Here is an 18489-nt window from a genome sequence, read left to right as displayed (position 1 = left end):
AGAAAGCACAAAATAATTTAATGTTGAATTGAATAGTTTCCGAAGTTCTTTTTACTTCTTTTAAATGTCAAACAATAGACATAATTAAATTACATATAATATTTTTATGTAAGCGAAATAATTACACAAATTTTTTGTCCGGTAAAGATTATAATGGATCCATTGAACTGTCTTCTCCAAATATTTTCATTCCTAAATGCTTCTCGTCGCTCTAATTGTTCAACAATAATTATAATCACAGGTAGTATTTTATGTTTTTTATTTCAAACCGAATAAAAAATTAGGATGTGGAATATCAATAATTTGTTGAGTATGTACGCATAAAACCTTTAAATATAAAGTACATTTAAATCAACTTTCATGGTTTACTGTTTAGACTAAATAAATAATTTTATAAATTTCTGTTTATTTATTTGATGATAGGTAGGTATTCATTTTAAAATTTAAATAAACTGCGTGACGCCGCCGCCGGACAAAAAGAGATAGATAGCTGAAATACGTATATGTTAGACAGAAATAAATATATCACTCAGTTGCCTTAACCGTGGCGGTATACAACATTACCCCAAATTTGCCGAACTTATCCGAGGACTATATCGATGTGCTTCAAGAGTACCAATTTACATTTCGAGTCGAATCGATCGAGATTGGTTTCGTAATTATCTCGATATCGATAAAACGACATCGAGATTTCAGGAGTCCCGCTACAGGTCATAGGATATTGCTTCCCCCTCCTATCCTCTCTATGAGTTGAAACGCAGGTCGCTAATCACGTTTATTGTTTGTTTCAGTCTGCCAGCCGCATACCAGTGCTGAGGAACCTTGCCACTCTTTGATTGTATTTCTGTTTTTTTCGTAGAGATAGTAGCCAAGCCTATAGTATAGTATATATAGCTTTTTGTTTTTGCTAGCTTTGTTGCTTCCTCACCCCGCCCCCTGGTATCTGCACGCCGCTTACCGTCAGATTCACGCTTGTTTTGCTAGTACCGCTAATTCTGTGTGCTTTGCTTTGGTCAGTGGCGGCTCGTCGGGTGACGCAAGTGACGCACCGCCTCACCTAAAATTTCCGTTTGGTTGTGCAATTTAAAATAATTTTCAATTTTATATAAATTTTACAATTTAGCAATAATTCTATATTGAAAATGTATTGTGTTTGTTTGTTTAATACGCAGAAATAAACAGAATAGTTGCGCAGTGAACGCCTTCTAAAAAAACATTGCCTTCGTTGAGTGCGAACATCAACCTCAGACCATACAACGTAAAGTATACGCAAGTGACGGAGATTGAAATCAGTCTGTATTCTGCTTCTCTTCGTAGCGTTATTTACGGCAGTTGTCATGGCAACGAGGCGGCCAACACGGGATGAAACTATGGCGTGGGGGAACGAGTGGCGCAGAAATTGAAGCAGCATCGCCAGCGCCTGCCTTTAACAGTTTCTACCATATACGATACTCGTCGCCCAGTGCACGATTATAACGGTTCTTAGTTAATATTTATTTTGTATAATAATTGTAGAAATGTGTCCTATGTATGATCCAGAATGTATTTTATTAGAAACGCCATTTTCCAGATGGAACGTACATGTACGGTGTGCGTTAATGTTCGCAGAAGTCCACAAGCCGAACTAATATTTCTATTGTTTATAAAAACTAAATAAAAATCCTTCTCGCGAACGTCAGTTTTTCGGTAATATTGCAAATGCAATTAAAAATTTCCAGATTAATTTTCTTTTTAGCCAGTCAATGAATACGCTTCACCTATTCTTAATATCGGGAGCTGCCACTGGATGACGGTGTCCGAAGTTAAGCCGCCTTCAGATATATATTTATCATCTTTCTTATTGACTGCAAAGCATTCCTTTTTAATAAACAACCAATAACAAGGAAACGCACCAAAAACAAGAGCTCGAAGCCTACATTTGCAGTCGGCTTTAGATTCTGGACAGAAATGAGACAGTTGTATTTTAATTCGAAAAAATATTTATGATGTAATTTTTATTTAGCAAATGTTTACTATTTCTGATTAGATTGACTGTTGTCTGTTGATAATATGAGAAGTGCATTAGAAATAAGGTAAAAGCAAATATTTCAAAATAAGTTATTAGTTGTAATGTTGACANTAGGTAATAATTCTATATTGAAAATGTATTGTGTTTGTTTGTTTAATACGCAGAAATAAACAGAATAGTTGCGCAGTGAACGCCTTCTAAAAAAACATTGCCTTCGTTGAGTGCGAACATCAACCTCAGACCATACAACGTAAAGTATACGCAAGTGACGCAGATTGAAATCAGTCTGTATTCTGCTTCTCTTCGTAGCGTTGTTTACGGCAGTTGTCATGGCAACGACGCGGCCAACACGGGATGAAACTATGGCGTGGGGGAACGAGTGGCGCAGAAATTGAAGCAGCATCGCCCATCGCCTGCCTTTAACACTTTATACCATACAGTGTAGGAAAGTACCGATAGTCTATCAGAAGTTACGTGAGAGCGATAAAGTAAGCCATATAAATCCATGTGATAGACAAGGATGGCTATAATGAAGGCGTCTAATAGTCAACGCCCATTTCGCCCTTCCACAAATAAGAAGTGGATCTTATTTTTTAGTTCTTATGTCATCAAGAGATGGCGGATCCGTCGGTGATACAAGGTACTTGGCGTTTTCTATTATGGGTTGTTCTAGGGTAAACGTTAACCAAAATTATAAACACAGAAACAGATTGTATAATGATACTTTAAAAATATTTATTTTTTAAATAAATTGTTTCTAACGCGCGTGCGTGATAAAAAAAATATAGCAGGACCCTGTTTTACCAGACGAATGAAAAACATAAATATTCCCGTTTTACTTTGCCGTATAGGAAGCAGTATTTGTTATTATTTGAAAAGTTTATTGTTCAGTAAACATTTTTTATTCCCGTCTTTGAAATGTTCAAATAGACATAGCGCGGTCCGAGAGTAAATCGTACATTTCAGGCCCGTACTTGTTTTTGCGTGATGTATGTAGTGAATAATAGACATACTACAGAATCTTGTACATGAGTACAAACCACGTGAACAGTAATTTTATTTTTTTCGCGTTGGCCATTAAATTTTGGTAAAATCAAAAATTATTAAAACATAAGTTCAAAATTACGTTAAAACACCACAGTGTTTTGAAATCTCTAAAATATTAAGTATTGAATTTATTGTTACACATTTAGCAACCAATAGAAAATGATAAATAACAACGTAAGTACTTCAGTACCTTCTTATTTGATTTCCCAAATATCTGAAGACCAGTAAATTTTACGAATACTTTACAAGAATACTTGCCACAAATTGATTGTACGTTTTAAAAACATTTAAAATTATTTAAAAATCCTGTGGCGTACGTTTTTTTTTCAAAAAAGGTCCCCTACTTTCCCAATAACTACGCCACTGGAGTGAAAAATAGTCCCTACCAAAAAATGTCATCCCCCAAAGAGTGACCGCAAAAAACCTGTGATTTTCGCCCGTTTTTTCACAATTCGCTTGAATTAAAAAAAAATACACAAAAATATGGTTTTGGTCGCAAATTACTTGTCGTAAAAAACTGAAATGAACATAGCTTTTAGTATTTTGAAAATTTTAAAAATCACCCGTACTTAGGGGTTGAAAAAATGCCAAAAATTAAGAATTTGAATATTACGAATTTATATAAAAACTATTAGCATGTGAATTATCTTAATCTATTTTTTTTTGTAATTTTTACAATTATTTCTGATATTCTCTATTTTTGGGGATGATGCCACCCCCTGAGCGCGCTTAAGGGTGGATTTTCTAATTCAACATGTTTATTTCAGTCATGAGAATAAATCTTTCTTTGCATCAAGAATCATTCGATAGAAAAATTCACATGCTAATAGTTTTTATATTTATTGGTAACATTCAATTCTTCATTTTGGGCGTCTTTTCAACCCCTAAATAGGGGTGATTTTTGAAAATTTTCAAAAAACTAAAAGCTATGCTCATCTTAATTTTTTTAAGTATTTTTTAATTTTTAATTTTACGACGAGTAATTTAACAACATATTTTTGTCTATTTTCTTTAGTTCTCTGCGAATTGTGAAAAAATAGGCGATTTCTGTGGTCATTCTTTTATCATAATCTTTTACGCCAGTGAAGTTACAGGAAAAATAATATAAATATTTGAAACCCTGTATCTCCGTAGGGAAGCGTCCTATCAAAAAATGAATGAACATGAAAATTTCTGAATTCTTGCTAATTTGCTATCAATATCAAGTGGACACTATGTATGCCCAGTGAGATATTTATTACCCCGCTTTATGTTGTATATTAAAAACTGACCAGTAAAAATAATTTCTCTATACGCGTAATGTTAGCGCGATATCCTGAATCAGTCCCTGTGTTTTACGTCATGTACGATTTACTCACGGACCTACACCTATAACGAGATTATGTATTATATTTTAAATTCGCCCGCTCCTTGGATTTAACCGTGTTAATGGCGCCCATGATCCCGGGGGTGTAGATCATTTGATGAGAAAGCCGCTTTTGTTTTGACAGTTCATTGCGTTAGAATGTTTAACACTAAAGAAGAGCGTATTCGTAACAGGAAGTCATTACTTAATTCCCAACTCAACTAATCCTGTCATGTATTTTAATGATAGTTTAAAAAATGAGTGTCATAAGTAAGTTTAACAAGCATAAGCCTCTGTTATGATATTTATTAATTAGTTAGAAAATTACTCTATCAAATTAATCGAGATTAATAACTTTAAGAGCTAATGTAAAGATGAAGAGATCGAAAATAGGCTTTATATTTATTAAAATAGCTCCTTTAAATAAAAAATAACTTCGATCATAATTATAATCTCGTAATTTTAACGGTCTCATAAATATTTTATTGTCGATAAAATGAATGACAGAAATAAATTTTACTCGTAGTGGTGACTTAAAATCGACGTTCCAAACTGGATAAATTTCAAGGACAGGGGCGTCCTACCTTCCCTAATTTTTTAAGTATTATTCTTATTTGTATACAGGGTGTAACTTTAGCGGAGGTCAGTTTTTTTAGGGGTAATAGTAGGTGCTCGTACGTATTCCCCTGAACACGAATGTGAAATTATTGTTTTTTTAATCAGATAAATGATCGAGTCATAATTAGTTTTTTAAAATGCACTTTAATTCTTGTGTATAGTTTTTTCGAAGTCAATTGAATAACCTATAATTTCAAGGTATGTATCAGGCTCGGTCGCTAAACAACAACTCGGCATTGAAATATTTGAAAAACTCGTTCTCATATTTATTTAGCCATACCCATATATAGGTCTGGTAGAACTAAACATAGAAATATATACGACCAGTTGAAGAATGCGATCGCGGCCAAAGGAAAACGAGCACAGTTTTATTGGGTTTCTGGGCAATAAATCACAGCAGGCGACAAGTGGTTTATAAATTGCCCAGCAGTGCAGTGCACCAGTGCGGAATTTGGTATGAATCAAGCAATTTTAATTTATTATAGGTACCTTCTATCAATCATTCATATTAAAATTGCGAAAGGGAGAAATAAGAGGGATATTTTGTTTACTAATATTATTACAACATGGCATTTTGGAAACCTTTTGAAACGGAACAAAACAAAATTTACCACCAATATAATAAAATTGTTTGAGGACATAAATAATTAAAATATGTTGTTGGCCAAATGAACATATAATAGAAATTCTCTACACATTATATACAAATTATTATAATTGTTTACCTTCAGCAGAAAATTTTTTTAGGGACGCCGATGAAACTCGTTACCAGACGTTGTTTTGCATATTCAACTGACTTCGGAAGGACTATACGCCACTGAGCGGTGTAAACCGAGGCATCCGGAATTGTCTGTTAAGTTGTATTAGTGCACTATCAACATTGCCAGTTCTTTTTAAATCAGTCTACATTGTGGGCTGTGACAATGAAAAATAATTTAGTAAATCAGATTTTATATGTATAACTTAGCAAGGTGTTATTTTAAAGTCACCATATTTTTTGATCACTCTGATGGAACATTAAAAACAAAACATTCAGTCGTTTTTAAAAAAAAACAAAATTTTTTACATGATTTATTAATTTTATTAACTAATATTGGTACAGAGATACGTTACTAATTGTAAATATGTATATTTTTTATTCAATTGTTAGACAACAAAACTAATTAAGAATAATGTCGTGAAAATAGATGAATTTAATATTACAACGACTTGTTTTTAAAGACATTATGTATTTATTTGTTAATATAGACGAAGTGTCGAGCACTAAAAACCCGCTGTTCTATTGCGGTATGTCTTTGAAGGCGCGGAAGAGTCGACTGTTCTCGCACCTGGTTAAAACAGGAATGGCCGAAAACTGCATATATCAGTTGGTTACCTATTTGTTTAGTCTTATACTTTATCTGTTTGGCGATTTATGTGTATAATCTTATAAAGTTATTTACTTCAGTGTTCAGTGACGATACAGTGAAATTTTGTGTTTTAGTACATTATAAAAAAGCATGTATACGAATCAAGAATTGATATGATTAGAGCCTACATTTTGTCAGGAGCAAAGAAAATGATTTCAGATAGATTACGCCTACTTATTAACCGAATAAGAAAATATTTGTCAGATTGGTTCAACATTTAGAAGACTGTGGACACCAGTACTCGAAGATTTGCCATACAATCTTAAGTGTTATGTTATAAAAATCACGTGAGTAAACAGATTATTTACTTTGCGTATTTCATTTATCATTATTGATTACTGCTTAAGTTTGCTGCCAGGTTACTTGTTAAATACTGTTTCATAGTTTATCTTATTTAAAAGAATTAAACTTTAGTTTTTCTGGGATGATAGAGCTCATGGTGAACACCCACTCAACAAAAGCAATGTGCCAAACCTCACGGCGAGTGATATGAAAATTTGATTTTTAATACCTCACTTTTCCTTTAAAAATAAGATTTGACAACAATGCACAGCCCAGCTGTGCATGCTCTGTGATTAAAGCGCGCCGTAGTTTGAAGTTACGCTAACTGGTTCAGCAGCGGGGTAAGAAAATTACGAAAAAAGGATAAAAAACTTAGAAACGAAAGTACTTCCACATAAAATCCCTGAGACCTTGTTCGCAGTATAAATGACAACAGAGATACAGAGATAAGAGAGTCGCCATGTAATTATTAACTCCTAAGTTGGACTTGTTGTTTAACTATTGTATCATAAAATAACAATAATAATAAAAAATAACGAGATACAATCGCGTCCGACGGTTGGATATCGGCTGGATTTTCACCTGTACCTGCTAAGTCAGGAGTGGGTTTTGAAGCAGTTCAAACTATTGCAAGTGTCAGGTACGAAAAAGCATGTGCTGTATAGTCTTTCCGAAGTTAGTTAAACATGTATAAATACGCCTAGCAATAAAATTTAATAAGTTTCATATGCGTCCCCAAACAAGTTTTCTGCTAAAGGTAAAAAATTATAATAATTTGTAAATGACGTGTAGAAAATTCTATTGTATGTATGTTCATTTGGCCAACAACATATTTTAATCATTTATGTCCTCAATTTTATTTTATTGATGCTAAAATTATCTGAATCACCAAATTCCGCATTGCTGCACTGCACTGCTAGGCAATTTGTCAACCACTTGTCAATAGATGAGATTTATTGCCCAGTCGCCCAGTTCGGCTGTCTGTGTACGCCGTTTGCCCGTGCGTGCATTCAACTGGGCGTACTTATACATTTCTACCACCTCCATGTTTAGTTCGACCATATGGATATGGCTAAATAAATATGGGAACAAGTTTTTAAAATATTCCAATGCCGAGTTGCTGCGTCAGCGACCGAACCTGGTACATACTGTCAACTTTTTGGTTCTTCAATTGAGATCGGATAGAGTATACGAATACTGCGTTTCCGAGTTATCGATCTTTGCAGTTAGTCCAAAGCTGGTTGAGTACGAGTGGAAGCAGTATTAGTCCATTCGGATCAGCGAGAATAGTTGCGATACAGTGGATAGTTGTTATAAATAACAAATTTTCTGATTTTCATTTTGATGCACGTGTAGAATGTGACGGAATGTACTGGACTATAGTAGGATCATATTCGATGCAAAGTAATAAATCATTGCCTGTCAAGGGATCCAGTGCAATGCGGTTTTAAGGGGATTAGAAATTGAATAATTTCTTTATGCATTATGAAAGGATAAAGGGATCAGTTCACGTCTGGCACCCCTGTTCCTACAAAAATTCCTTTGTTCTCATAAACTATTTATTTTAAATGTAGTTTATTATAAATCCAATTTGTATTTTAAATTCCACATATGTCCTACATTTTACCTCTGTACGCGCCATTGCTGTTTACTTGTTTTTTGGAGGCAGTCTCTGATTTATGACCAAGCTTACCAGGTTAGTATTTGACGTATAACCGACCCCCTCGTACACTCGATGCACCTGGACGACTACAGCTAATACCAGAACGCAGTGCGTATGCAGCGGTATTTCATTTTAAATTTGAAATGGTTCATCTTACGCCTCCTAAAAATGATGACACGATTTTCCTTTGATAAAAGACCGATAATTGTTTGCTCTACTTTGCATCGAATGAGATTCTACTATAGAAGCGGAAGCTGCATCTTTAAACATTATCTTTATGATTAGAATAAGCTCTTAATATTGTTGCCCTTTATTTATGACGATCCTGTATATAAAACAGAAAAATTGGCCAACAAGGACAAAAGAGTAGAATTAGGTATACATTAATAATAAGTATATTTTTTTATTCCCTTGCTCGAAATGCACGCCACTGTTCAAAGTGTTTTTCTTAAATCGTAACATAAATAAAAGAAAAACTTGCAATACTATCCTGCGAGTAAATATGTTTTGCAAAATAGGACGCTTTTAATTCTTTTTTTAAATATAAACACGGATTTATTAATACTTTTACCGAAACTTTAGCGGTCGTCATAGGTAGCTGTGCTTAATTTAAAAAAAGCGCGGCGGTCCGCACTTAAATACCCGGTAAATTAGTGTAAAAATCTAATTTTCTCATCAAATTAAGATTTTTTGCTCGACACCAGGTACACACTCTTCGTATCTAACATGATAGGACGTAAAATTAGATCATAAGCTAGACTGTTTTTACGTACAAAGTAATATTGAATATTTAATAGACGCTGCTCGTTTGGTTTATTAAAAAGTATCCTCATTAAAAATGCATTGGACGGTGTCAGAGTGGTCGGTGCTCAATTAAAAATTAATTAACAATTATTAAAAAAAAATCCCGCGTAGAAAGGTCGCCAACCCCTCAGGTTTTGCGCTGTCACCATTTTTATACTTGATTTAAAGTTAGTTGATCAAAAATACACTTTTTCGTAGGGACAAAACTAAGGTATGTACCTTCATGATAAAAAAATCGATGTTGATTTGCGAAAAATTGTTCAACTGAATGGAATATCACTCCCATGAAAATTTATCCGAGTTTTGAAGTAATTCAACTAAGCTAATAAATGTTTACTGAGTGTTGGTTTCGGTGATTCTAACCCACGGATACTATCTGCGGTTTGCCAAGGTCTAACATATTCAAAGCACAAATCGTCAACCATCCAATCACCAGTTTTAAGTCCAACTATTTTAGGTAATAATTATAATATCTTACTATCCTGACACTGCAATAATCATTCTATTTTGATTTGTATTAACATAATCATTGAAATAAATCAATTTATTGATTAATTACAGGTAACATTAATTGACGTTATAAATTAAATACTGAACTAGTAGGACATTAAACGTATAAGGCACCACGGGTGTTAAAGGATAATAATGCTCTCGCTTGCCGTATATAGCATATAAAATATAAGTATAAACAATTTCTACTTTATTTCAGTTGTTTCGAAAAGACATTTTATTATGAAACACAGTACTCTCTCAGAAAAAAACTTACCTTCGCCGTCGCATTCTCCGCCTTTGCCCCTGAGGAGTCTCGAGATAGCCGAAACGCTGGGGGCGGTGCTCCTATCACAGATTCCCTCTTTCACCAATCTGTCTCTGATTTCCCAACTGAAGATCGACGGATTTTCGCGCTTGTATTGTTCTATACGACTCTCCACCTCAGGCGTCGCGACGCGAGGTTTGGATCCGCCAATCACGCCCGGCCTGATGGATCCCGTCTCCTAAAACAAAAGGAAGTGGTAAGTTTTACGTTTCGTCAAGTCGGAAATGTGTTTTTGTGACAGTGACATAATTATCCCACTTCTGATCCGGTGTGCAACAGCTTCTGATTTGCCATTGTATTGCAAATTTTTAAACATATGAACGTTGCAGAACCATTTTAGGGGGTCACGACTGCGTTTCGTAAAGTAAAAATTACAAAAGCCTTTAAAAAATCCGCGTTTTTCGCAAAAAGTTTTGCTCACGTTTCCAGCGTCCCATGAAAATTTTAATGGGTATTGCGATATATCACTTAATCACTGTTTTTATTGGCAATAAATGAGTTCTAACGTAATATTCCTGTACGGATCATAAATATTTTAATGGCGCAAAACACCGTGTGTTACGGTAGCATAAAATTAAACTTAGTTGGTTTTTTGTTTCTGTTCGCCTTTTTCAATTACGTGTGGAACACCTGGCCTCGCTGGCTGACAAGTACATGCGTTCCTTATTACGTACTTTCCTCAGATCGAATTCATAACTTAACTGTATTTTAAACCGCTTTAAAAAAGAAATTTGGAATACTATACAGAATTTGTGTACAAGTTTGTATGAAAATAAAGGTTTAAAACACTTTTTTGTAATATATATGTTATATATTGATGATGAAAGTACATTTTTTAATTCCGAGAGGTCAGTGTAAACAGTCACTCAGAGGTCAAACAGTACTTTATATGGAATTAAAAGTGCTGTTAATTCCCAAAGGACCATATTTTACTTTTAATTCGTCTATCAAAAATAAACTAAAAAACTAAATTCTTTAAATCGTTACTATATTAATTGTATCACTACTAAAGTGTATATATCTTATTACAAAGATCTCAGTAACCCTTGGGCTTAGAACATGCACCTTAGTTCCTTATTATACAGTACTTGAAAATATTTTAAATATTTTCTCAAATTATTAAATATATTGGCTTGACGTACGCCAGATTTTACTCGGTTGTAAAATTACCATAATTTAAATTTTTACAGTTTTAGTAGAAGAACTGAGTAGAGATATTAAAAGTTGACCCTTATTCCCTATGTATTAAAATAGCACTTTTAACCACTAAGTGCAAAAAACTGTTTTCTAATATCTATTTAAATTGAATAGATGTATTACAAGCGACACTTATTCCCCGAAACTGCGGATTAAATTGGCACTTTTAAGTACAAAAAAGTGCCTTTTAGTTCCTTGGGTACTCATTGAAATGAACGGGGGTGTCAAAAGTGACATTTACTCCCTGAAACTACATATTAAAACAGCACTTTTAATCCACTGAGTGAAATGAAATTGAGTTTAAATTGATTTTGTTTAAATTGCTGTTGATTAAGAAATCGAATAGATATATTAAAAGTGGCACTTATTCCTCAAAACCACGGATTAAAACAGCACTTTTAATCCACTGACTGAAATGAAATTGAGTTTAAATTGATTTTGTTTAAATTGATTTTGATTTCGGAATCGAATAGATATATTAAAAGGGGCACTTATTCCTCAAAACCACGGATTAAAACAGCACTTTAATCCACTAAGTGCAAAAAGTACTCCTTAATTTTTCGGGTTTAAACTGAATGTGTAAATCTTTGTTTTTCTTCGATTCAGGCATTTAATAAAGATATTGAAAGTTACACTTTAGTCTCTGAAAGCTGAGATGAAAGCGACACTTTTAATCAACTGACAGAAGAGGATGTCTTTTGTCAGGTTATCGTCCCGTATTAAATTGAATTTGTAAGGAATGATTGGAAGTTTTAAAAGTGACACTTACTTACTGGTTAAAATACCACTTTTAACCCACTAAGTGCAAACAAATGTCTTTTGATTTTGGATCTTTGTTTTTTATTAATAATTGAATAGACATTAAAAGTGACACTTGACTCTCTTTTAAAATGAATTAGACTACTTATTTACTACCCCTTTTAGATACAACTTATCACTTCACCCCTGTATCGAGGGCACGAATTAAAAAGTTCTTATCAAGTAAGCGGGGTTTAAAGGTAGTTTTTTTACGATCGTTACGTACCTGGTACCTGTTGAGGATCTTGCTGACGCACCCGTGCGACACCCTGAGCTGTCTCGAGATGACGCAGGGCCGGACTCCGGCGGCGGCCATCTCCACTATCTTCAGCCTTATGTGGTTGGGCAGTGGTCTGCCGTTAATGAACACACCCCCTAGTTGGTTAACGCGTCCTTGTCCTGAAAAAACGCACACAGTTAAACCTAGACATCGAAACTGTTTTATTTATTTTTTTTGTTTGTTCGGTCGAGTTCAATGCCGCGCCGCCTTTTGTGAGGAGTTCAGGAGCGTAGGCGAGAGGTTTATTAAAGGGGATCGTCGCGTAAGCCAGCAAAGTACAGAGTCAAAGGGATAAGCCTCGTGGCACCGCGCCGGACCACTGTGACGTCAGGCGTTCAACCGTCAGGCCTTATCACGACACCGTTTTGTTCTAATTTGTACTGAAACAATTGACAAAGTTTCTGTTACTAAAAATGGCAGTATCATGAGCATAATTAAATGAATTAGGACCTAGCAGTGAAGTAAAAAAAAGCGTTCACTTCAATGGTTTAAATTTAATTTAAAATGAAACACGATTTTGCGATGTTTGCTGTTATACTGCTTCACATAAAGGTCATTTTAGAAAAATTTTAATCGTACTATAAATAAGAAAAGAGATTTTTTTGGAAATTTGTGCAGTTTAGTATTCCTTAAAGCAGATTTTGTTTGTATTTCAGAAATTTCAATAATCCATGTTTAATCCTGAAAATAATTATAACGTTTTGATTGATGATTTTGTGGGAAACACTACTCTGCGGACTATAGCCCAGCATAGACTGGTTTTGTACCTATCAGTACGCCACGCCGTAGATAAAATGAACGATTTAGCTGTTCAGATGTCTGTCTACTGTCATGTTTAGAGTATGAGTGAGATATAAACCTATAATAAAGGGTTTGTCATGTCTTAATTGTTAATGCTGCCCAGTGCCTAGGCGAAATAATCTTTTAATTAGCGGTATTGTTCAGAACAACTACTCTGCCGACGAATGATCTTAGCTATTTACTAGATATTGAGTGGCAATTCAATGCTGGACGGGCATAACCCTCAGGGTAATTGTTGCAACAATATCAATAGTTAAAAATTTTATTTTGTTTAGTGTCAAGCTCAGATACTCGCCACCGTATTGTAATTTTTTTATAGGGATGTAAATATGTTTTTTTATTATTACCCACTTTAAAGGTTACTTTTTGAAAAAGAATTAAAATGTTAAAAAAATTATTCCGTTCAAACAGTTTTTGGGAGAATATAATATTTTTTGGTTGTGTTTTTGAACCGAAGGGGAAGTTTTCAAGTTCGCCGCCTCCGTACCGATCCGTGGGGCGCGCCGCTGCCCCCTTTTGTGAAATCCGATAGCGTAAAAAATAAATTGTTTCAGGTTGGGTAATTAAAACATCATTAAGTCGGAATTGTGTTATTTAAAGGCTCATAACTCAATTCCAAAGCGCCGCGGGTACATTTTTTCCGTCGGTACGGGCTACCGTACTTAATTATATTTGTTTAATGAAAATCCGAATACGGATTTTAATGGAACGGCGGCGTTGCATAACTTTTTTTTTCGTTCCGTTACATATATCGAACAAACTGGGTTCCATACACGTAATTTTTTTTCGAGCGTTCGCCCGCTGTTCGACGCGAGCAAGGTCGCACGGTGAGGAAAAAAACGACTACGCGTTCAGCGTCGCCTTCTAGATCGGTATCTGTATGTCGATAATAATCTTTTATCCGTCTTGATCGGGCAAAAATGCAGTGAGAGTAAATTCCGGAGGCTTTACACGTCGCTTTATCATTTTTGAAGTCGCAGTTTTTTGTGTCGAGAAAGAGAAAGAAAATGCTTATTTTTTATCTGTCTCACAGTGAAAGTATCTATGAATAATAGCTGTTTAATAAACAGTTTTTTGCCAAGGTAAAATGCTCCAGTAAAATTTTGTATACACGTTTTTGTAACCTCAGAGCTAGGTGTTTCGAAAAACATCTTCAGGATTACCCTGAAATTTAGTTCTTTCTGCGCTAAATTTATAGAAAATCATCATCATCATGGACTCTCTGTAACTTTACATATTTTTAATTGAATCTTCTAAAACGCATTGTTTGTCAAATTCTATAACCTATGTCTCTAGATGTTAATTTAAAATAATTATTAATTACAATAAATACAGTAATGAATGATCCTTCAAATCCATGTTTTTTAATCAAAACAAAACATTTTTGGCTCAAGATTATATTTAAATGATTAGTGTTCAAAAAACTGGTAGGTCAAAACTATAGTTTATAAACTACAAATTTTCATTTTAAACTCACAAATACACGATATTTTTTTATTAAAACATCTGTTCAGAAATTGTTCTCGTTGTTTGCACAATTGAAAAATGTGTCCTTTGCTTTATTTTAGACTTTTTTAGTGTTTATTGCATAGTAGGCTTCGCGTCGAATAATACAGTTTTGTTATTTTATTTAACCTTTGGAGCAAGGTAGAAAAGTGGGTACAAGTATAAAATTATGGCACAACCATAAAACCATGGCCTACTATAAATCAGAAATAGTTTATATTTAGACCTACTTTCATTGGTTGTAAAGTAATAAAGTTCATTTTTGTTCGTGTTTCCTTGGAACGATTCTAAAAATTTGAACAAAAAATATCGTATTTTTGAGAATAAGACTATGAATTAACATTTTTTGATAGAGAATTGACATAAACAATTTTACAAAGCTGTCAAAAAGAAAAGCTAGGTAATAATTTGTTTTAAAATTTCAGATATTAAAGAAGTCAGTATTCTTGTGTTGGGGTATACAAAATACTATTGAAAACGTGAAATTGTATGTTTCTATAATATTTGTTGAGACAGAATTCAAATAGATGAATAAGCCAATAAAGTTCTGTTATCGGAACTACTGTAACAATTTACCACAGCAGGGGCGTGCCTTGAAATTTTCCGCGTTATTTTCAGAGTATTAAAATAGGTATATGTAAGGTAAATATATATAAAGTAGAGTTTTTGGATTAAAACATGTTTTTACAATACAGTAGAGTACAAATCATAAATAAATTAGAACATAATACAATTATTCAAGCAGTTTTGATGTAAATTAGTGAATAATGACTGTTTTACTGTTTTTTTTAAGTTTACATCAATAAAATTCAAAATCATCCCCAACTAAATGTTAAAGAAACAATATTGATAAGTAGATGTATATCTTAACCAATAAATCTAAAAATAGACTGCTAAATTGACTAAAAATTTTAGATATTACGTATACCTAGATCATACAAAACGTTTCAAAAATAATCCTCCAAAAAAAATTAATGTGATAGTCTGAAAATTTCTTTTGAATCTTCTTTAAACTTCACTGTTCACTTGAACTTATATAGAGTACATTTTTACGTAGAAATAGTTTAAATTACTGTCAAAATATTGACAAGGAATATTGATGAATATTGACACCGTGTATACTTAGATTGCAGTTTAGAAGCGACCCTTTCAAGAAACACTTCTATCTCTATTTAAGAGTATCTAGTACAGCAATTTTAAAAATAAAAGCCATATTTTTCAAACTGAACTTCAAAGAAAACGGAAATACTCCCTCAAATGGCTTTCTGTCAAGCTATGACATTTAAAAAGAGTCTTGAGACTGTTTTTGTACAATCGTCTTTGCAAGATTCACGTAGTTTGCTTTGTACGTTTTTTCCTTTAATTGTACTTTATCTTTTATTATATATTAAGTATATATTTTCGAACTTCTTTTTAATATTTTGTCTTTATTATAATGTTGTGTGACAGTACTGCTCAAAATCTCTTCCTATAAATTGACATCCATCTCTCGAAGGAATAACGATTATAAATTATTACTATTACGATCTTTTCTTTAATTGGGAGCTAAGAAACGACAAAAACTACCTTGAAATGGGTATCCAGAAAAGCAAGGCCTGTGCATTATTCCAAAATTGCCCGTAACAGTCATCGCGCTCCTCGAGAGTCTTATGGGGAAGGCAACACTGTATCAGACCGACATAAAACACACGCGATTACCACCCAAGAGGAGAAACGGCGTCGGCGACGCACTATTTGGCACTGGGATCACACCCGTACGGTCCAAATCTGGTCCCTGGGGAACGCCAGAACTGGTTGTCCAAGAGAGAGAGAGAGAGAAAAAAATTGCTGTCGCAGAAGAGACTGTGACGCTGCTCGCTCCACGGAGGGAAACAAGGAACTAGCTCAAAATATTATGACTGGCGTCGGTGTCGGATGGTGATTGGCCCCGCCCCCTTGCCTACTCGGCTACACCCCTGGGCTTAGCTGGTCAGGCCCAGTCCGTGCCATGGTATTATTTAAAAAGAGTGGTGTTTGGGAAATTGGCAGGTGGGAGTGGGTTCTGGTGTGGATCGGACTTCATTCATTGCGTCGAATTGTTGGCAGTACTGAGGCATGTCATGTCATGTCATTATTGACATTAGGCGTTTGCATGGTCTACATTTTATAGTTATTCTTCCTTTTTGAAAACTGGATAGATTGCATACGTAGATGCATAAGATTTTTAGGAAACAATTTTTGGCATTTATACGAATTAACATAATTCCTTACAATAAAGTATAAATTACCATCGTATTTTGCCAGTGGTCAAGTCGCAAATGAAAATATCCTCGAAAAGAATTAGATATTAAGAAAAATTCAATTTATAGATTCTCTTTTTCTTCTATTCTCCTTCTTCTATTCTTGATAATATGGACGTTAACTTTTCACTTCTTACTTTCCACTTTTTGGGCTATTTTCTGTTTTATGATTTTTATGGTTTGAAAAGTGAGAGCGAAAAATTGAAAAGTGAAGTGAAAAGTGGAGGGGTAAAGTTTTCTGTTTTTTTAAATAGTATTTACTTACTTTCCCCGTTTCAATTTTCAATTAGGTAGCGAAAAGTGAAGAGTAATTTAATTAATAACAAATCTACAATACTTTTCAAATCGTAGGTACTTTTCAAAAGAGCGTTGTGAAAAGTAAATAATGTAAACGTGGAATTCATCTATTAAATTGGCCAAGTTTTTTATTTACATCCTGTACATGTCTGTTTAAGAGAGAATGATTCATACACTCTTAAAAATTGGGGTAAAAATCCAATACATTTGTGAATTTACACTACAGTATTACATAACAAGTAAAGTAAAATTAAATATTCTTCGTAATAATAAAAATATTTATATTTTACTAAGAAAGTTATGTGTTTTTACTTTATAATCTCAATTTCAGTAAATTTACACCGTGCTATTACCACAGTTAAAAAATTTTACAATAAAAATGTATATTTCATTTGGTTATGTGATTTTACATTAAAGGGTAAGTATATTTACAGAAGATTTAATGTAGAAACAACAGCGCGTCTAGACTAGCAATGATGCAATTGGTCAGACAGACCACGCTGTGTAGTTGTAGTAGTGAGTTGTGCGTATATTGTGCGTTATACTTATAATTAGTGATCTTTCTTAAAAAAGATAAAGGTAAGATATTTAAACTAATTTATAATTTTAATAAATATGTGTGGAAGTAGTTTACTTTGTCATAACATTATTATTAGGTATAAATATTAATAATATGATGAGAAATAACCACTCTGCCTCGACCAGCATTGAATTACTTCCACAATATTTTACTCACATCTATTTCATTATTAGTTTTTTCTTCATTCTAAGGGTATTAAGCTAATTCTAATCAATTCATATAGTATGAAATAGTTCTTTGATAATAACTGATAATAAGCTGGATGCTGGATATGGTAAAGAAATAATTCCACAGACAAGGATGGAATCAGAAGCTATCTAAAATAACAATAATCTACGCAAATACACATGCCTGATATAATGAAATTATTAAATAACTTTCCTAATTACAAAATTTACTCTTAAACATTAGTACATAATTGTAGGATTATAGTGTAATACCTTTACAATAAAATAAATAGTTTATTTTGTAGTTTAGACTAGGAGTTATGAAACTATGTTTTATTCGTGTTTATTTTATACGAAAAAAGTTCTTTTCCTCGAAAAGATATGGATTACTGTAGGCAACTCTTAATTAAAAAAGCAATGTCTTAATTGTTAACAATTAACGATTTTATTGACTTGATAATGTGTACCAAAAAGTGGCTAGTTAAAATTTAACAATATTAAGAATTCTTAACCATTGATTTGATACTCATATACAGGGTCATTCATTGAGAATGGGCAATCTCTAAACTGGACCAACAACAAAGTTGGAAT

General features: G+C 33.5%; 1 protein-coding gene across 1 annotated transcript in view; it reads right to left on the bottom strand.

Annotated features, from left to right (window-relative positions):
• The window catches only part of LOC108910591 (segmentation protein paired-like), a gene marked incomplete at its 3' end in the record, with an annotated part of 35297 nt that extends 19092 nt beyond the window's left edge, over positions 1-16205 (bottom strand). Inside the window, exons 1-3 of the mRNA XM_018715244.1 lie at positions 16142-16205; positions 12215-12387; positions 9949-10171 (exon numbers count right to left, since the gene is read on the bottom strand). Coding sequence (XP_018570760.1) covers positions 9949-10171; positions 12215-12387; positions 16142-16205 — 460 coding nt within the window. The remainder of the gene's footprint in view (positions 1-9948; positions 10172-12214; positions 12388-16141) is intronic.
• Positions 16206-18489: the final 2284 nt, after the last annotated feature.

The sequence above is a fragment of the Anoplophora glabripennis genome, unplaced genomic scaffold, assembly GCF_000390285.2.
Source record: "Anoplophora glabripennis isolate ALB-LARVAE unplaced genomic scaffold, Agla_2.0 scaffold706, whole genome shotgun sequence".
Classification (NCBI taxonomy): Eukaryota; Metazoa; Arthropoda; class Insecta; order Coleoptera; family Cerambycidae; genus Anoplophora; species Anoplophora glabripennis.
This window is presented reverse-complemented; position numbering and strand designations above follow the sequence as displayed.